Source organism: Gasterosteus aculeatus, chromosome 3, assembly GCF_964276395.1.
Source record: "Gasterosteus aculeatus chromosome 3, fGasAcu3.hap1.1, whole genome shotgun sequence".
NCBI classification, from domain to species: Eukaryota; Metazoa; Chordata; class Actinopteri; order Perciformes; family Gasterosteidae; genus Gasterosteus; species Gasterosteus aculeatus.
Window position 1 is genome coordinate 1188405 of NC_135690.1, and position 20947 is coordinate 1209351.

The 20947-nt window shown below is 44.3% G+C and overlaps 1 protein-coding gene across 10 annotated transcripts; it reads left to right on the forward strand.

The window, feature by feature from the left end:
* The first annotated feature begins 5476 nt into the window (after nucleotides 1–5476).
* LOC120816118 (oxysterol-binding protein-related protein 2) lies at nucleotides 5477–20758 on the forward strand. Of its 10 annotated transcripts, XM_078098589.1 has the most exons (29): nucleotides 5498–5998; nucleotides 6074–6159; nucleotides 6231–6305; nucleotides 6450–6561; nucleotides 6641–6726; nucleotides 6922–7066; nucleotides 7207–7274; nucleotides 7958–8002; nucleotides 8295–8368; nucleotides 8666–8729; nucleotides 8881–8982; nucleotides 9089–9208; nucleotides 9304–9382; nucleotides 9540–9676; nucleotides 11947–12057; nucleotides 13898–14066; nucleotides 15051–15234; nucleotides 17114–17189; nucleotides 17457–17591; nucleotides 17792–17889; nucleotides 17978–18160; nucleotides 18253–18360; nucleotides 18634–18723; nucleotides 18907–19033; nucleotides 19124–19240; nucleotides 19333–19456; nucleotides 19541–19631; nucleotides 19726–19746; nucleotides 19911–20758. In XM_078098589.1, the coding sequence occupies exons 1-29, from the start codon at nucleotides 5875–5877 to the stop codon at nucleotides 20011–20013; spliced, it is 3054 nt and encodes a 1017-aa protein (XP_077954715.1). In that variant the 5' UTR covers nucleotides 5498–5874; the 3' UTR covers nucleotides 20014–20758. The 10 variants fall into 10 exon arrangements, with proteins under 10 accessions (XP_040027403.2, XP_077954715.1, XP_077954716.1 ...); XM_078098590.1 differs by lacking the exon at nucleotides 19726–19746; XM_078098592.1 differs by lacking the exon at nucleotides 11947–12057 and having other exon boundaries at nucleotides 9540–9646.
* Nucleotides 20759–20947: the final 189 nt, after the last annotated feature.

Sequence of the window (20947 nt, forward strand, 5' to 3'; positions counted from 1 at the left end):
CTTTCCCCCTCCTTCCCCAAGCAACAGCCTGACAGACAACAGCTCGTCGTTAAATATTAAGCATCCTTGCCAGTAGCTCCTCAATAACCTGCAGTTCCTGTGACACCTTTCGGGTGCACAACCTTCCACACAGTGCAGAAAGCTGTGGGCTGTATTTGCATTTGGATGCTATCCTGACAGTTCCACAGCTGTGGTCCGAAAAGAAATGAGAAACACTACAGAACAGTAGAAGTGACTGAAGGAGCCCAGCTTGAATTACTGATATTTTCCCACAAATGGAGCCACCACCGTCTCTCAGTCACGTCACAGAGGCCATGCAGGAACCTGTGCAGGCGAAGCATTCAGACGCCTCAGTGTTGTTCACAATAAGCTCAATCGAAATGAAATCGGGTCTTTAGAAATGTGTCCATGCTTTGGCAGATCCTCTTAAGTAGGTGGTTAGCTATCTTTATACTCGGTTTAAAAAAAAAAAAATCAAATTCTTAATCATCAGGAGAATAATCATACAGTGTTTGTGTGATTCACACCTCATGATGGCTGATGAAATGTCTGAAATGAAGTATTTGTTTTACATTTGGTAATAGTTGTTGAAAGGCTGTTGGAAGTTGTTTCAAATGTTCTATGCAAACGTACTGTACTCAAGTTATATAGAGTATAATTAACTGCTGCACTATAAAGAATAACTGACGAAAAAAATTATCTAAAATCCTTGAATTACAATACTCATATCCATTGGTTTTCCCCTTATAATCAGACTTGTTGATTTGCTATTCAAGTTTCTGTCTACCTATAAAAAAGGCTAGTGGTGGTGAAAAATCCATTACTGACAAAGTCATTCAAATAAGCAACAAAGGAACAGAGGCGTCGTGGAAGGTGGTGCCGCGTCGTCATGGAAACGCATTCACATAACGCTGTTTATAGACCAGGGCTGTACCATTGCTGATGTGCTCTGGAGACTGAAGATTTTTATTATAGATTTTTTTTCCCCCCTGCCATTAGCCAATAGGGTACCAAATAAAAAAGTTAAAACACATGCATGAATATTTTTAATTTCCTTCTACCACATTAGCAAACTATTATCTTCCAGATGAATTATAAATAATAAATCTCATAATATAGAGATCACGCTGGTGTCTAAATGCAACATTAATATTACAGTACTACTGCAAAGGTCATGCTTTAGGTGTTCTTGATGCCCCGGTGAGTGATACACCGACACATTGGGAGCAGTATCAACATAGACCACGGTGTATTTATTTCAGCAAAATTATACGTGGTCGTGGTAGGATATGGTAAACTACTGCATACATATTAAACAGAATGCAATGACAGTGTGTCAGGGAAGCAATGAATTTGGCAGGTGCACTGTTGTTGGGTTTTGAAATACAAGTGCGGCGACTCATCTGAAAATGGAGGGCACTCAGAAACAAAGCAGTGTCACAGAGGGTACACAGAGGCTCTAGTGTTGCTGATTATACTATGCCCTGCTGGGGCTCTTCATTACTCTAGTACTCAAGTGTTTGTGTTTGGATGCTGGGCGGGAGTATTGATGCTATGGTACTCTAACAGTGGGCCTGTAATCCACAGTAATCACAGTTTAAATTAAATTATGAGATGTACAGACCGCGTCTTGTACCATTTGACCTCAGTGGGGGCTCTGCAGCTGGATACTGTCTTTTACTATAAATACCAATAATTGCTACATATTATGTTATATCTATGTCTTGCATAGTGAAGCAATTGGATTTTAAGGTTTAGAAATGGATAAATGTGCTTGGATAGAGCAGACCATGTGCTGACTATAATAGAAATGTGTGTTAAAAACATACAAAAACTCAAGCCTGCTTTCTTTAGAACTTCGCTTTATTGGATAAAAACTTTTTTTGCTGTTTTGATATTTTTGCCCCCAAGGTGTTCGTCAAAATGTAGTGATGTATTTATATGTATATTATTAACAGAGTGATGTTGAAGGAAGAGGGAACACAAACACAACCCAGTATCAATATGCTGGGTATTATTACTGTTTGAACATTACAGAAACATGCCTGGTTGTCACAGCGCTGATCACTAATGAGACATGTGGCCTGGTGGTTGGACGGCTTCACAGCCCCACACTCTGTTTGGCAGCGCCGCTCCCGAGATGAAGGGTGCTGGCATTTACCCTGCAGACCCACCGAAGCTCATTGCGATGCTGTGGGTGTGCCTCATGGTGACAACATTCTCAGTTGTTGAATTTTTCATTTCGTTTTCAAAAGCGCTAAGCGCTCCATGAATCACTTGGGCCACACCCTCATATTAAAAAAAGGCAAGTTATCATTGTGATCATCATGTGCAGTAAATATGGCTCTAAGCATTATTTCATTATTCATGTTATTACCAGAATGCAGTGTTTTCAGGGTTACAGAAACAGTTTAATAGTTTGTATGACGGAATGGCAATAATAATAACTATGTAACTCATAATTGCATATAACGTTTAATATTCCTTTTAAATGCTTACTCACGCCTTGATGCACACAGCACTTGTGACGTATCGATACGTTTCGCTTCTTGTAGTGTAAATGTAAAATAACAAAACATGTATTCAGAATGCTTTGAAATGAGGTTATTTACATAAATTTGCTTGATGAAGATGGAGAGCCAAATTGTGTCTCATCGATCTTTGATTTTAAAAGGCACTAACACAGCAATGACTTTAAAGTGAATATAAATACCTATTATCAACGCTATTGACTAGAACCTTGTGAGAATAGTCGCTTAACCTGATGATCCACCTGGGTTAATTTAAGGAGGAGAGAACGCTTTGGAGAGCATTTTGGAGAAAAGCCGCTGTGTCTGGTGATGAGACGTATTGAAGTGAGAGTTTCTGTATCAAAGGAGCGCGAAGGAGTCCAGACTGTGCGAATGCCACATTCAATTCGGCTGAAAGAGCTCCTACAGCCAGGAAAGCATCAGCATCGCTTGCTTAGAGTAAGCTTTTAATAGTGCATTTTGCACGGCAGGTAAGCGCTCTGCGTACTGTCCGACGCAAGACGAGCGAAGTATTGATCTTCTCCTGCCGTACAACAGGAAGTTCAGTGGAACCAGCAGGGGTTTTAATGGCCCTTAACTTCAACATGCGTTTTACAACTGCGCCAAAAAAAAAAAAAAGCATCAATGTGACAAAGGAAGGACAAATTGATTTCTCTGAAGCAAATCACATAATGCAGTGAAATGAGCCTCCATGTGAAGAAAACCATCGCTGTGCTTCTTTCCCCTCATACCTTTCCCTCGCTCGCTGTCTCCCTCGCTGTCCCTAAAATGTCCCCGCGAGGGATTCTATCTCCTGGTTCCTTTTGAAGCAGCGGCCTCTCTTTGCCTCCATTATCTTGTAATTTGTGAGGGATTACGCTCTGGAGCACACACAGTCCACCCCGTTGCTTAAGAACTGTGACAGCTTACAGTAATTGCCGTGCTAATTAGCAGGAACTAGCCCAGTGCGCTTCTTTCCCTCACCAGACCTGATTTGATGAATATGCTTAGATTAATGTCCGCAGCCGTGTTTCAACAACTTCCCACACATTGTAATTATATATGTAAGAACTATTACGTGCTGACGGATGTATGCAAAGAAATACGCGTACGGGCTGATGTTCTGAAGCACAAAGGGAGACGATTGCCACGGAGAAGATTTAATTGTGGTTACTCGGAATCAGTATCACTTCTGGAAACTATATGGAAGTATATGACACATGCGAACATCAGATATGTTTGCTCATGTATGTATATGTTCAGGCCATTTTATATCATGCACATATACACACAGTCTTTGTTTGTATACACATGCAGTGTGCTCATGTGTGTGCAGAAGAAAAAACTAAAACAAACATCCCTGGAGTATGAGGTGAATGACTATCAGCTAATTAGTTGAAACACCGCCTTCAACCCATAATGCATTTCTCCATTGACTTAAGCAGGTACTCCTTTCAATCAACAGCCGTATAGCTGCGAGTAGAGCCTGGACCTAATTGGATAAGACATGTTTGTCCTTTTGTTTTAGTCTTTATTTTCACCTCCGGCATCATGCATTAAACATGATGTGTGTGTAGATGGGCGAGAGCTGAGTTCAAGCACGTGGTCTCCTTAATAGCCAAGACTAATCGATAATAGGCCAAGGACAAATATGTCCTGTTTGTGTCAATGATTGCTCGCAGCAAAACCATTAACTCTACATTTCTTTGCTGTGAATGTGGGGCCTGATGATCAAATTGTGAAAACATTTCATGAATAAATCATCTTCATTCAATGAATTATGTCAAATTACTTAGACATTGAATATAACTAGATTACATTTGCAAACAGCCAACATACATTTCCTTTTGTTGGTCTGTTTGTGGTTGGCATCATTTAGACGTGCTACTCTGAATTTGTTCTGAGGGTGAATCTCCACATTAGGAACCACTGTGTTGGCCTGTTTCAAGCTCTGTTAGTCGTCCCATGATATGTTTTAAACGCATATAGGGCAGATTTAGTTGCTTTGGCATTTAAGTCCAATCCCTTCGGGTGGTGTATGTCCTATTTTGATCAAGCCCTGCAGCTCTTCTGGGTATCACCTAGTCAATGATTGAGGTTCCTGGTCAACAAAGCCCCTTAAAAAGGCATCTCTCTTCTCATACAGCTGCTCACTGGTCTTTGAATTCATCGCTGACACTTACTGTACTTCTATTAAAGTAAGACGTCCCATCATCCTCTCTGCCAGATGCACTTTCACCACCGTACATAATTGCTCAAGGAAAAAAGGGCTTAAAAGCCACACACTCACAACTGACCTTCAGAACCACAAAATTGTCTGAAGCTACAATTCTTCATAGAATAGAGCCAAAAATATCCGAGATGATTGACCTTTAAAACTCGAGTCAGGTGCAATTAGGGTTGATATGTGGCTACGGCATGTCAGAAGGTTTTTGTGGGTTAATTTGTCTTTGACAAAAGCGTGGGAAATAAACACAGCTTGCTACATTGCCTGGTACAGCAGATACTTCCATCTAGTGTACAAAAGAAGAATTGGGCTCCGGTGCTTCTGCACTGCAAAGTCAAGACGAACCAAATAATAGGAACCCCATTATGTAATATGTAATGATACATAAGAGTCTGCTTTTTCTAATGTAGCACAGAATTAGACAATTATTTTCAAGGAACAAAAGGGGGGGAAGTACATTTGATTTGGATATGACACAACCATCTGTGCCCTGAATGGTAACTGGAGCCCAATTGATCAATTACCCGCCCAATTAAATACAAAACTAATCCACTTGTGATCCAACTAGCATTTTTTTCCGAGGCACTGAAAGCTAAGTTTATTCTTAAAATCACATAATGATTTAAATGTTTGGTTTTGTGTGTGCTTTTTACTACTTTGGGGTTGAGGGGGAGACCTACCGGACCGTCGCTGCGCGCCCGCGCGCCCGCGCACAGCGGCGGCCTGGTCACGTGACGCCCCGCGGCTTCTGTCAGCTGGTGACGTGATCAAATTTCGGCTCGTGCAGCTTCGGGTCGCTCGACTCTGGCTGGACGGTTGAAAATACTTACTACGGAGTCTGAACTTTCTAACTAATTTCGCTTAGTGTGCAAACTAATTACTTTGTTAATGCGTTTCTTGCGTTTGCCTGTCGGTTTAAAAACAACAACACTTTCCCCGCATGCGCGAGTTTAAGTGAAATTAAACTTAAAATACTACTTAGCTTGTGACCAAACGTTTAGCCATTAAGCCTATTTGTTTCCAGAGACTTTATGTCAATTTTCAACCAGTAAGCTCCGCTGGTATTTGTCTCCGTTAATAATAACCTCGTTTACAGGCATTTGGAATCGCTTGTTTATCATCGGCCTCGCTGCGCTCATGGAGGCGGACGCGCTCGAGGCGACGCTCTTGCGTTGTGCCAAAGAGGGCGACTGTGCGGAAATCCAGCTGCTGCTCGAGTCGAGGACCAACCGACGCAGCCCCCTGAGCGTCAACTGCACGTGTAGGTGAAGAGAAGGCGCCGTTACCAGAGTCCCGCACAGGGAACCACTCACGTCCCCCTCGTCTGTCCCCGCAGCGAAGGCCGCAGCCAGCCCGGGATGGACCCCCCTCCACCTGGCCTGTTTCTTCGGACGCGGCGGCGCCGTGGAGCAGTTGCTCAAGGTGACTCGCGCCGCGCTGCGGTGTCCCGTGACCGTGTACAGCCGGTGACGTTTGCTCCACGCGTTTCGCAGGCGGGTGCCGATGCCAACGTGCAGGACCACGTGGGCGACACGCCTCTGCACAAAGCGGCCTTTACTGGAAGACAGGTGCACGTGAACGACCTTCCTGCTCCGTTTCTACCCCACTATTGATGAAAAGTCTGGGTTGGGTTTCGCTTTAACAGACGCCACCAAATATTTCCCATTTTCCCCAATTGATTGACTATGATTTGTCATTTTCTCTTTCTCAAGGAGATCGTCCTGTTGCTGCTGCGGTACGATGCCTGTTGCAGCATAATCAATGGAGTGGCTCAAATCCCAAAAGATGTCACAATGGATGATGAAGTCATAACCATGCTGGAGGGTATGACGCGGTTTTAGTTGTTGCTGATGCTGTGGTTCAGCGGCTCTTGTTCTCAGTGCCCGCTGGGTGATGTGTGCAGCCGCGGAGACCAGGGAGACGAGGCGGCGGGAGAAGAAGCTCCTGGAGGCGGCCAGAGAGGGAGAAATCGCCGCTCTGTCCAAACTGGTTAACCTCTGACCTTACCGAGAATTTCGAGTAGTGCATTTCACTTTTGACAGCATCATTCCCACCTAAAGAATAATTCACACATTGAACTGTGCTTGTCAATAGTCTGATCTGTTGGAGGTGTAAAATAGGCAAAGGTGAGTCTCTTCTGATTTTTTTCGTTGGTTTCGTGCTTAACTTTCTTCTGTTCTTCAGCTCAGTGGGACAGAACCTCCGGATATTCACTGCAGGGACTCGGTGGGCAACACGCCGTTACATTGTGCAGCCTACAGGGGGCAGAAGCAGTGCATCATAAAGCTGCTCAAGTCTGGAGCCAGCCCCACCACCAAAAACAGCAATGGTGTATCAACTCAATCTTTCATTATTCGCTCTGATTTGTGCAATATGTTTGCAATCATACCTTTTTTTTTAATTCTGCTAGTTTGGATCCTGGGTTTTTACATTACGTGATGATTTATTGTACGGCTGATTGTTTTGCAGACCAGACCGCGCTAGACCTCGTCTGCAGCGACGAACTGAGACCCATCCTAGCGGCCTATCAAGCCAAGGTCAGCGCACACAAGATGTTCATCACCGTCCCTTTTTTTTAATTGCGTTGTCAAGGTACAATCGCACATTTACCCTCCGAAAAGTGAGCCAGTGTCATTCAGCTATTGATTTAAAACATCGACTTGACACCTAATTGCTTTTAAAGTTGGCTATTTCTTTCGTGATCCACAGAGGATGATTCTTTATTATTTCGCCCATCTTCAGGCCACTCCACTGTCACCGCCACGAAACCGTGTGACGCACGTAAAATATAGAGTGGACGTCTCGGGTGTTTTCTCTTTTTGGGAAATAGCGTTGTAAAACAAACCTGCACGCAACTACGTTTCGGCATTTTCTGCTTCCACACATCAATAACATGCTCCCTTGAGTCCTGGTGACTAAAAACCCGCCTTGGAAGCCAGCAGTCCTTCAGCGTCCAGCTCTTGTTTGGATGCCTGATTAGACTGGCACAGCTTCAATGCAGAGCATTGCAGAGTCATGGTGGAAATGGCAGAAAAGCACTAAGCTATTGAGTAAATTAAAATGATTCACCATTGAAAAGTTATTGTGGAGACAACCTCCCGGATCCTTCCCCACAAAATGTTTAAACTAGAGGAGTTTGGTGTTTCTGGTCTCACACACTCGATCAATCAGGCTGTGTCTGCACATGGCTCTGACAATCATCCCCCGCTCCCCCACAAAGGATCTGAGCAGTGCGGCGCAGAAGATTGAAGGCCGCCTTTGGAAGGTACCCAGATGTTGGAGTGTATTCTTTTCTACTCTTAATGTGTCAGGCAATATTTTTTTTCTGACACTATAGACTTTTTCCATTTTCTCTTCAGAGCCTTTATGACTCTCTGTGCTTTGGTTTGTATTCAATATCCTTATGTGTTTTCAGTAATGCATACGCTTAAGATATGGTACTACAAATGTGATTTTTTTTATAATATATATATATATATATATATATATATAATTAATTAATTCTTATTTTTGAATAAGCTATATTTACTCATAGTTTCTGTTGACTTGTGTGACAGAGTTCCCGGTTAGTTCGATGGCGCTCCCACTGGGTGATCATTGAGGACGGAACCATCTCCTGGTATCCCAAACAGTAAGATTATTTTGTATTAATACCAATCTCCTTATTTGTATTCAGCCTGTTTGTCATGGAGGAAGTTTCTTTCTTCCTACTCCATCATTCAACATTTAATACCCGTAAAAAGCAACGTTTAACCAGACCTGTGACCTAAAGTAGCTGAAATAAAAGTATAATATTTCTTTTGAGATGGAGGCATCCGTACTAGTTCCCCAAGCTTCCACTGCTTCTGTACCGAGATGCAAATGACTCGTGTGATGCGTTGTGTGTCTGTGACGATGTCTTTGCTCTCTCCTCTGTTCCTCCGTGCAGGGCAGATGCGATGGCTGGTGTCAGAAAACAGGGCTGCAAGTCTCTGAAAGACGCCACCTGCATGGTAGGCGGTGGAGATTAGACCCTCATTCTAATGGAGTAACCTTCATGACCCTACAGATGTCCTCAGCTCTTGTGTTGTATTCTTGAGAGGGTGATTTTGAATGTCTAGTGGCCATGCGGGAGTGTAAGAAACTTGATTTTTGTCGTTCTAGGTCAAACCATGGGATCCATGGTTCTTCATGCTCAGGTGCTTTGATGACACCGTATATTATTTTAAGGTCTCCTCAAAGACGGATCCAGCGTTAACCAGAAAAGTGAGATGAGGTTCACCTTCTATACTGTTGCTTTAGCTCTGGCCTGAACAACCCGACCATGTACGGGTGGACAGTGTTGTAAAGGTGTGTTACTTTGTCCACCCAGAGATGGTTGGATGCTTTGGAAGCACATTCGTCCTTTAGCGCAGGTCACTGTCCCCCAGAACCGGCGTGCAACGACGCAGATGATGACGTGACTGTGAGGAATCTGTCTCAAGCCCTTCAGGTAAGCCTAAGTCCGGACCTTTCCAATCAGGTATTTGAAGAGGTGGCGAACGGAGGGGACAGTGTAATGTAGGCGTCTCCTTTGTCCTCTTTCAGGCAGCCAGCACTTCCCAGCAGAAGTTGCACAGTGAAGTGTCAATATTTCAATCGATGGTGAAGAATGACGAGAATTCTGGTAAGAGTCAAGAGTGTTATCTGTTTTTGAACTTTTATACCAGTGCTAAGAAGATGAGCACATTAACTGTTTGTTTGTCAATGGACAGAAAAAGAATTCCAAACAATTCTGGTAAAATTCTACATTAAAATTATGGGGTTTTTTTGTTTTTCAAAAGCATTGGCTGCCCCTCTTTTACTGAAAGCCAAAGAGACCAGTGAGCTCTCCAGTGGAACCTGTGCTGCTCTCCATCTGTGCCTGGAACTGCTGTCAGAACAGGAGGAGGTAGACACATCTTCATCTTTAATCAGGCATGTATCAGCATGTACACAGTGAAGAGATTTGAGCACCAAATGCAGGATGCTTTGGGCTATGTGGTCCACCATCATGCTAGTTTAACACGTATGCAGATACAGCCAGAACCATAACAACTTATAATTTGTGTTATTAAACACTGTTTTATGGTTATGTTTATTATGAATGTGTGTAACGTTTTTTTATTGTAAGGCCAGAAATGAGATATTTACATTAGATCTACAGTGCAATCCTGTACCTGTACTGCCATGTTTAGTATGCCAGAAAGCCCAATGCATAAATAACATGATACATACAGGCCCACTTTGGTGCTCGAGTCAGCAGCCTACAATCCTATGTGCAGTAAAAGTACGAGGGAAATATTCAGTTTAAGGTACAAAGTATGTCCTCATGTTATGCACACAGCGTTTCACAAAAAATTGTTATTCATTTAAGATCTAGTTAAATGTTGTACTTGATTTTAATTGTTTTGGAGGGTAGTTATCTTTTTAGATAAGTACCCTTAGCCGCAGCCCACTAAGCCTGTATGAATATTCTCCCTTGTGCGCTGCTCATATTGGCTGAATAGATCATATTGAAGGATAATCCCAGAGCTCTGCCACTTTACATTGGCTAATTCACACCAATCAGGTTTTGATGTCTTTGTTTGTCCATGTCCACCTGTCCCTCCCAATGGCTGTGCTGTGTCCTTTATGGGAAAGGAGGTGGGTGGGATGGGGAGGGGGAGAGGGGGGGGCAGTTTGGAAGGACACAGGCGAGATCCGCTTTAATGCTTAGGTCTGCATTCAGCTTGCAGATCAGTGTAGACACACACACACCCATGGACTTGTACCACACACACACACACACACACACTCCTGCTCCAGGGAAAGGCTGTGCATTGAGCAAAGCAGCTGAAGCGCGTACATATTCACAGGCTCTGCTGGAGGTGCATGCATTCCCCCTCTCACATTGAAAATACGCACACGCGTGCACACTTCCACACGCCAAAGCATCCGAGCACAGGAGAAAGGAGAGACTCGTCCAGTATCTGCACAGGTACAAACCCGGCAATGGTTCTTTTTCTATCTAGCAGTTTCTCAGCGTTTGTTGGTGTCCGCTAAACAACTGCGTGTGCGTGCGTGCGTGTGTGTGTGTGTGTGCAGTGGGCTGGTCCCTGATGAGCGTCTGAAGTGTCCCGTAGGCTGGATGGTGTCTGATGTTTTTATGCTGCCGGGCTGATAGATGGTCTGAAGCTATTCCTCAATGTGACGAAGTCATTCTCGTGGATTTAATTATCTAAATTCATAGTGTGAAGTTGAGCATGTTTGAAGTGGTACGTTAATGTAAAGCATCCTGTCAAAGTAAGAGCATGGAGGGAGAGAGAGAGATTAAATTACATAGAGGATTAGTGGGTTCAACCATTTTAACAACGTATGCTCTTTTGTGTTTCACTGAGAGATTATGAATCGGTCTCTCATCTGTTTTTAATGTTTAATTGAATTTGAAATGGAAGGAAGATCAGTAAATAAACTTCCCATCCGAGGCAATGAGAAGACGTTTTTTAAGTCACCTGGCTGTATGATGCCCGATGCTGCCTGTTTACACAGTGACGTGTGCTTTGCCTAACCAAATAGTTATGGTGTCAATTGGCAACAACTACTGCTGGCCTATCAAGGAATAACCCGGCGCTCCTTTCGCCGCGAGGTTTATTGCAGTCTCATCGCCCGAGAAGCCAAGTGACGTAACAATGGACACAAAACGATTCTCCGAAACAATCGAGGAAAGCGTATTAACGAACATTATGTAACGTGCTTCTTAAGAAACATGGCTCATGCTAAAGGGGTTCTACTACGTGCACTAACGGGATTATATTTTCTACACTGCTGACTGTGCGTATTGGGCAGCATTACCTCTAATCCCGCTCCCGTGGTCCTGCCGTAGAGGCCTCTATTGCTGCCGCTTACACGTTTCATGTCCTTCAGACAACGCAGACTATTGAACCCAGCCTGTTTGGGGGTGTTTTGTCTGGCAGCATGGCTTCCACAGCTGTCAAGAAAACAAGTTGAGGTTTACAGCATGAAGCCACTTAGTGGTGACGCACAGGTAAGCGTGTCTGACAGCTTGTATTGCTCTGAAGGCAGCATGGTGTCCCGTTTTCTTCCCCATCTGAAGTTATTCATAGTCTTTTTTTTCTTTTCTTTTTTATCTACAGCCGGTAAGAAATCAGATTGACCATCAAGCCCTAAGTACTGTTTAACCTTTTACATTCACCATCCCCATATAGGTAGCTGACCTGCTGCCTCACCCAAGAGAGACTTCACAGGCCACAGCTGAATGTTTGTGTCGGCCTCTTCTTCGTTCATAGCGGGTCACACGAGATCTGGATAAGAGGGAGTGCAGTGCGTATGCTACCTTTTTATCTTTTTGGGATTCTGACCTTTTAGCCAAGTGTGTACCAGGTGATCACAGTACTCCTTCTACTTAACTGGCACTGCATCCTTATGGTGTACTGGTAATATTTCTGTAGTTGCTTAGCTCCCAGCCATCATGCAGTCATGGACCGCTCAATTTACAAATCCAGTCTGTGACATTGAGTGCTGCACTGTACAGAGAGCGACACAAAGTACCATTTCTACCCCTTTGGGGTTTTGGCCAAGGAGAAGCTTCCCTCCCAGGCTGCAGCAACTACAGCCTCAGCAGGGCTTAAAATAGCGCGGTTTGTGCTCGGGCGAGAGGATGCTGTGAGAGCAGAAGAGCCGGCTGGGCCAGTTACACAACAAAGTGTCCTCTTCCTGGATGGGCTCTTTAGCCAAGTGGCTGGGACAAGGAGTGCTGGTACAGGGCTCCCCAGCGTCGAGCTCCATTATTCTACACCACGCACAGAAAAAGAGCCACAAATTAATTGGATCCTTTTTTGTTTTGGCACACATTTGATATCGTTGCTTTCTTTCTGTATGAATGTACTGCTCTTACAGTTGGAGGCAGAATCTGAGAGAATTGAGCATAAACGCTGAACTGTATTTGTTTCCGCTGGGAACGAGGCCTACGGGGGCGGAACATAGAGCAGGGCAGGTGTGTCGACCGCTCCAGTGAAACGTGTCCTTGACCGTGGGTGGCAGGCTGCTGAAGGGCCGAGGTTGAAAGATCTAGTATCAGGGCTTCCCTCACAATTACTGCAATCTTACAAGTGCTTATGGATGACAAATGTGTTTATTTGTAGAAACGGACGCCATAAAAAGGAGGTAATGAACGAATGATTGAATTCATGGATCTAGAGCTGTTTTGATCAAAGGTGTTTTGTTCATTTTAGAGTTAAGATCTGCATATTGTATATTACAGTAATTTAATGTTATGCAGTCCAGGGTTCAAAATAAAATAGGTTTTCATTATGCACTTCAGTATTTAAAGAACAAGTCCTCAGCTGGTGTTGGGCGGCCAGCATTCATGTATTTTTTACAACAGTATGTGTGTTTGCCGAATACTCCGGGTCATTATCGATAGTTTTATTTATTTACATAAGATTTCCAAAATTCCTGCCAATCAGCGCTACAACAAAATCTCCGTGGTGGTGATCAGTGAAGCGCAGTGGTTGATGGTTTGGTTTATAGCCCCCGCTCAGCGCATCGGCAGCTGTTTATTTCTCTCTGATAAAACCTCCGGCAGCTTCAAGTAATGAGGATGAACTCTTGGTCTCCAATACAAGACATTGGCGCCGCCTTGCAGTCTTTGACTTGTAGTGTGATTTGCAAGCTCCTGTTTCTCTCTCTGCAGCCTTTTAATCCAGGGAGGCTTCGCTGTTTCAAGAGAACTTTCTTTGCCTTGTGAATGCTTGTTGTCTCTTTACTTAGTTTGGAGATGCAGTTTCTTAAAAAAAATAAATCGTGTTTTAGCCATTTGTCTTATTCCGCTTAATTTCAGTTAGACAGACGTGTTGGACAATAGGACACTGATCTGGCTCAGGTTGCCCTGAAGGGACACTCAATCCTGGGCCACAGGGATCTGGGAGACCGCGGTGTTTGGTTCTGACTCGAGGCAACTGGATACGTGGAAAGGGAACGATGACATGCACAAAGACGCACGCCGCGGCCGCCATAGAAGCACCTTCATGTCAATCAAAACTGTCTATATATTTTACCGATCAAATTGTAATATATTCGAAAGCTGAATGGATGCATAGACCTCGTCTCTTAGTGTGTGTCTGTGGGCTTTATCTCTTGGGGGGGCTTCCTGTGTTTGCAGGTGTGGAGCCTGAAGTTTGAGCAGGAGGTGGAGAAGAACCGAGCTCTGACGGAGGCCCTCCAGACGTTGGCCACAGAGAACCACCAAGTCGAGCGTTCTCGTGGCAAGAGCAGGAGGTCGTCTGTCCTCAGCACCTTCAATGAAGATGACTTCTATGATGCTCTGTCAGGTCAGCAGCCGCTAGGTGGAAACTTACTTAATATCTTTTTAACACTGGTCGTAGTTATTTGGACGGGTCATCATCGTAGTACAGAGCAATGCAGAGCAAGTGTTTTGTTTGAATTCTGCATATTCACAAATGGGCATCAATGCAAATGCAGAGTGTTGGTTTCGCAGCATTCTGCTGTTTGACAACTGTCAAGTGCAAATAAGTTGGGCTTGCAAACGGATGTGAAAACCGTTCAGTCTTCAAACATTTAAACATCTGCCTGTATTTACACACTCGTCGGAAACAAACGCCTCCATCAGCGCCCGTTGTTCTAGTATCGAACAGCTTCCGTATTCGGTTCTCGCTTGACTCGTAGCAAAACTTGCATAGTTCAAAATTCTAGCTTAGCTGCATGTGTAGTGAAGTGGATCTTAAAAAGTAGTGTGTTTGTTTATCCAAAAGCTTTCCCATGTGCTTCCTTCTACAACATGTTTGTGCAGCCTTCTCAGGAGTCATTGCATTATTCATCGTCGGGCCGGAGTTATTCCTTCGCCCGTAGGCACTAAACACGTACTTGATCATTCTTTGCAAGCGGAGTTCTGCAGTCTTTAACCTCCACGTCTGTCTAGACTTTATTTAGTGTGGAGCTGCATGTTCCAGTCCCGCGTCACAGTGCACACACACACTATTCTTCCCTCCCTTTGTGGAGGTGACACTACCTGTAATGTTACCGACGGAGGAGGAGGAGCAGCATCCAGCGAGCACACGGCAAACAGTGTTGGAGGAAATGAAGCCTCTGTGTGGCCTCTCATTGGAACACAATCCTCTGCTGGGGTTTGGCTGTCAGCAGGGAGGGGAGGTGGGAGGTGGGGGGGGAGTCAGAGAGGAACTAGAGCGCATATACTTTTTCGTGGGCATTGTACGGTTCAGGCTGCCGCTTTCTGAGCCGGGCCACTGGAACCTGTGTGTGACCCGGGACCCCCCTCCCCTGTCGTCACCCCACAGAGTCCGACTCGGAGCTCTCAGTGAGCGGCTTCCTGTCGGTGGCCGGTCACTCCGGGGAAGAGGACGAGGGCAGAGACAGCCCCCTTCTCAGCAGCCTCCGCCGTCCCGGTGCGCTCGGGGGCCCTGCCGGAATGTCAGGGGAGGGTAACCATGGCAACCAGCACAATGGCGTCGAGAAGCACAGGTGGGACGTTCTCCGGTTACCATGTCATGCTTGTTTACTGGCTCAGTGGAACGTTTGGAAATGTAAAGTCAGCCAGGCCGAGTGCTCTTTTAAAACGACCCGTCTGCCATTTATTGAAATTAATTTAAAGATATTATCATTAAACATGGATACAAAAACTAAACCTGTCAGACCGTACAGAAACAAACTGCTTCCTGAGGATCCCCCCCAAAAACACAACGTAACAGCGTGTTTGTCAAAGGCTTTACTTAAGATTGTCTCAGCTGATGATACAATTCAGTATTTTATTTTATTTAATTCTATTGCTCGTGACATTGTAGTATGCAGGACGGGTTGCAGACCTCATTACAAAGAGGATAGCGAAAGGCTCAGTTGGTGAATTGGGATACTACTTCTCCACTCCCCTGTGTATTTGTAGTGGGTGTTTTTGTTTGAGCACAGAAGAATTCCCTGTTTTATTTCCCGGACCGATCCGACTCCCCAAGCCAATAACTAATGCAGCACATGGGGTTTTCCTTTGGTGAAGATTTGACAATCACTTTCTGTGAATCCTGGTTCTGGCTCGGCCTCTCTTCTTTAATCCAACAAGTGACCCATGAATAATGTAGCACGTGCTGGCTCGATGGAGGAGTTGGCAGAAGTGCGTGTGCGTGTGCACGTGCTCGAGGTTGTGCATTAAACATTCATGCCGTCTGTTTATTTAGAATTACTCCTGTCATTCAAGATCCTGTTGTCCCTGGTTGACTGTAGATTTAACTGTTTAACATTCCTCTCTTTAGAACATCTGCCTCACCATAAATTCTCTTAAAAAAATGTACCAAACACATTCTTTAATGTGATATTACACATACAGTAGTGTAGATCTAGTCATTTGATAAATGTTCAAAAATGCTTGCTTCAAGTATCGATTTAAAAGTTTTATTTATCTGTACTTTGGAAACATGAAAATGAGGATTTCTGAGCATATACTATAAGTCAAATAGATGAACTCGAAAAAATAAATGCAGGTACCTTTTTTTAATTTAAAGATATATCCCAAAAAAAACGTAGTTCCTGTTTGTATTTTCATCAACCTCCTCTGTAGAAAGTTTCCTTTTGGGGCTGATGGATCACAAACTGAACCATAAAAACAGTGCGCCTTGCATCCCCGAGCTGCTCCTCCTGCAGATGGAGCAAGCCGGCACCCCTACCTCCCGTTTGTTTAGCTGACGTAATGCCTTTTATTTGTGTTGCTGCTTCGGCCTCAAACAAGGACACCATCTGCCTCCAGTGAAACCGGGCTGGGAAATAAACTCTGTCGCACCACAGACGATACAGATTTACTCAAGCAGCAAAGAGAGTAGGAAAAATGCATGTGGAGAAATGAGACCAGAGAAGGTTCAATCGTCATCAATTAATCTGAAGGTTGTGGTTTTATTTTTTTTATGAGCCAAGCTTCAAATGCAAATGTCTTTATAACAGTCTAGAAAAACACGACGCACATTTGCAGTTGCTTCCATGGGTGTCGCATGAGGCTCGACCAGACCGGCTGACTGCTTACAGGTGTCAGATGACTTTGTTCCCTAAAGGGGGTCCAAGCTGTGTAGGCTTTTAAATGGTATAAGATACAAAATACGGCTGTTCTTAATATGTGCTCAATACATTTAGATACGGGATTTGTGTTTGTGATATGTTATACTTATATAACATATATAATTCCTTGTCCTTGTGTAGAAGACCAGGTGACGTGTCCTCAGGTGTTGGTTTTTGACCTCCTATGAATTGCGCCGCTGATATAAAACATACACTTTGGTATTGATTCCCAAGTTTAATCCTGCTGATTACTGTAATTCTCTTCTTTGTGACTGAATGCTCCTCTTTCTATACTGATTTCCGACAGAACATCTCTACCGACTCCCATGTTCTCGAGGAATGACGTCAGCATCTGGGGTATCCTGAAAAAATGCATCGGCATGGTGAGAAGGCTTTTCTCATTTCACTAATTAACGTTAATGCTGCATTAATCTGCTGTTGAGAGAAAAGAACGACTCGCTTTAAAGTATGCGTGTGCAATGAGGAAACCTAATGCTTCCCTAATAGCGTGAGCAATATTGTCATTGTAATTCATTTCTGTGTAGAAATGTGTTGCACAGTGTATATGCTGTAAAAACATTGGGATTGACTATTATATTGTGGCTGAATTCACAGCTGCACATTATAATAAACTCTCGTGTCTTTTCCAGGAGTTGTCAAAGATTGCCATGCCCGTGATATTTAATGAGCCTCTGAGTTTCCTCCAGCGGTTAACGGAATACATGGAGCACACGTACCTCATACACAAGGCCAACGCCACGACGGATTCTGTGGAGAGGATGAAGGTATAACAATCCAACCTGTACTTGCTTTTGTGAACGCAATGGACACAACTCAAAAGGCTAATCACCAAAGGGGCGTCTTCTATTGTCCAACTGCTGTACAAGAGTCTTTAAGGATGGATGTGTTTTTGTCGGAGGGGGGGGAAAAAGCCCTGTTGGTTTTTCATTCGGTAACTTGGTTAAAACACATCAATGCCGTGTAGTGCGTTGCAGCCTTTGCCGTGTCTGCTGTAGCGTCGCAGTGGGAGAGGACTGGGAAACCCTTCAACCCACTACTGGGGGAAACCTACGAGCTCATCAGGTCCTTGAACGCACACCTTTTACACCAATCGGGTAGTAAAGATTGATCTCATAATGTTAATACAGAACACGTGCCTGTTCTCCCCCAGAGAGGATTTAGGCTTCCGGTGGGTGTCGGAGCAAGTGAGCCATCACCCACCAGTCAGTGCCTTTCATGCGGAGGGTCTCAACCAGGATTTTGTCTTCCACGGCTCCATCTATCCGAAACTCAAGTTTTGGGGAAAGAGCATAGAGGCCGAGCCCAAAGGACTCATCACACTGGAGCTTCCCAGGTGAGTGAAAACAAAAAAACGGCTCCCCTCTTGCGGGTAGCGTCATCTTACGCTCCTTTTGTCGTTACCTTTTCGCTCCGTGGCCTCTGCAGGTATAATGAAGCCTACACCTGGACCAACCCAACCTGTTGTGTGCACAACATCATTGTCGGTCAGCTTTGGATAGAGCAGTACGGCAGCATGGAAGTGATCAATCACAAGTAGGAGCAGATCCCTTCTTTGTCCTGTGTGTGTCTGTTGGACATTCTCGTGCCATTCGATCGCATGTTCAGACACTCCGGTGGGTCAGAATCTTTTTCTGGCTCTGCAGCGGAGCGTTGATCTACTTTCAGATTGTGCTTAATAATCATGGCAGCGGAACTGGGACAGTTGCCATTAGAATAGAAAAGCAGGATAATTAAGGTTTGAAAGCTTGAGTTTGCAGAATGACGACGGTGAAAGAGAATTAGTAACGTTCTGTCCTTCGGTGGCAGGACCGGAGAGAGATGCAGCATGATGTTCAAGCCCTGTGGCCTCTTTGGGAAAGAGCTCCATAAAGTGGAAGGATACATCCAAGATAAAAGGTTTCTTCTTCGTTTAATTTAATGTCATTCATCTGATGTTTAATATTGCCTAAAAGCAATGGGAATGTGTCATGAATTACAAACATTTTAAGTTTTCTTTTGTGTGTATCATCAGTATTGTAGAAACAGTAAACCTCAGTGATGTATCAAATATTAAAAGTTATTAATTATTTTTTTTTTCAGCAAAAAGAAGCTTTGTGCGATATACGGCAAATGGACCGAATCCCTGTACGCGGTAGATCCGGTCACCTTTGATTCCCACAAAAAGACGGACAAAAAGAGTTCGGACGAAAGGAAAGACAACAAGCGGGTATTTAACTTTGCTGCTTCCAACATCACCCGCGTGCCGCCTCCACTCGGGTTCAAGTCAAGCTTGGGTTTTGTGTCTGTGTGATCGCAGGGCAGCGTGGACGAGGAGCCGGAGGAGATGCCCCCCCCCGACGCCGAGACGGTCCCGGTCGTCCCGGGCAGTGAGCTCATCTGGAAGATAACGCCGCGACCGGGCAACTCGGCGCAGGTGGGAGGAGAAGACCAGCGCTCTGTCATTGTGTGGCCCCGGGTCCCTTTGTAGACCGGTACCGTAATGATGTCACTCTCTGTCTCTGGCAGTTCTATGCGTTCTCCACATTTGCCATGCACCTGAATGAGCAGGACAAGAGCACGGAGGAAGTGGCTCCGGCCACAGACAGCCGCTTCAGACCGGACATTCGCGCCATGGAGAACGGAGACATAGGTGCGGTGTTTTGGCCTCCGGTTTGATTCCCCATTGTGCCACATCAGCTTGACAACGGTCTCTGCAATCTTCACGCCTTCATAGATTTTGCGAGTTCAGAGAAGAAGAGACTTGAGGAAAAACAGAGAATGGCCCGGAAAAATCGCAGCAAATCACCGGCTGAATGGAAAACCAGGTTAGTGAGTCGGTAATGTGATGTGTTGCCACTGCTGCACTCATCTGTTTTAACTAATCCCGTCCCTGCTGTGTTGTGTCATCAACCTTCGAAGGAGCGGTGGCCCTGGCTCAAGGTTTGGTTCAACGCTCTGCCTTCGTGCTGTGGTTTTGTCTGGTTTAAAGTGCTGCAGCAACATTTTTATCCTGTGTGTGTTTGATGTGTCTTGATTTTATTCCCCTCTTGCCCTCAATGCCGTTCTCCTACTAAATGGATCTTCTCATTGTTAAAACTCTGCAGGTGGTTTGAGCAAGGACAAAACCCTCACAACAAAGCTCAGGATTGGATCTACTTGAAGGGCTACTGGGAGAGGAACTACACCGACCTGCCTGACATCTACTAATAAGCAGACACCAGTCACATGGATCTCTACGTGTACTACCTTCGGACTTTATCTCTTCTGGGTTTGGTTCAAGGGCAAGCAGCAACGTCACAAAGCTGATGCAGAACAGTAGATGGGGCCGAGGAAATGTGTTTGAAAAAATGTCTTAAAACAGTCAAAAGCCGTAAAAACACCAGTGGAATATATTCTTCTCGATAGATGTGTGTAAACAGTGGAGCACAAACTCTAACGCTTATTAATTGCAGCTCGTGACCACTTGTGTGGGATATAGGCGCGTATTGTAAAAACTAGAATGTATATTTTGTACACACGTGCTAATATACAATAAGTGTGAATTTGGTGTGAGCACATTTGTCACTACAACGGAGAGCATATTGATGCATCCGGATTACTTTTATTGAACTCTTGACACTGATTGTACTTGTGCATGCTAAGATGCAGTACAAATTACTCAAATACACCATTTAAAACGTTTGTTATTACTACATTAAACCAAGGACACAAGCTCCGCAACTATAGGTGTGTGTGTAAGAATTATGCCATTGTTAGGTTCAATTAGCTGTTCTCCTAATTTACTATTGTAATTAATGCATGTGCATCACTATACGCAAGCTGTGGCTCCTTCACAATAAAGCACTGAACACTTCCTTTCTCATGTTGTGGATCGCTGCTGTAGGTTTTGGATTTTATTTTATGTTTTTCTCAATACTGAAAATTGTTTAATAAATGCTTAATATGAATTACATGTTCTTGATTTTGTGTGATTTTATGGAAATGTCCTTATTAGATTGGTGTCAGTTGAGATGAGTGGCACTAAACCTGTTATTTCACTATGCGGTGATCCCACATCCTACTTGGCCATAACGTTTGTCTGAACCTTTCTACATGTGACTAGATTCAAGAATTATTTTGGTTAGTATAAATGTTTCTAATA

Excerpts from the sequence above, each read along its gene's own strand:
- LOC120816118 (XM_078098589.1), top strand. The coding sequence starts at position 5,875 with ATGGAGGCGGACGCGCTCGAGGCGACGCTCTTGCGTTGTGCCAAAGAG. Across the intron at positions 9,677-11,946 it reads CTTCATCTTTAATCAGGCAT|CTGACCTGCTGCCTCACCCA; the intron begins GTATCAGCATGT and ends CCATATAGGTAG. Across the intron at positions 19,457-19,540 it reads CATGGAGAACGGAGACATAG|ATTTTGCGAGTTCAGAGAAG; the intron begins GTGCGGTGTTTT and ends ACGCCTTCATAG.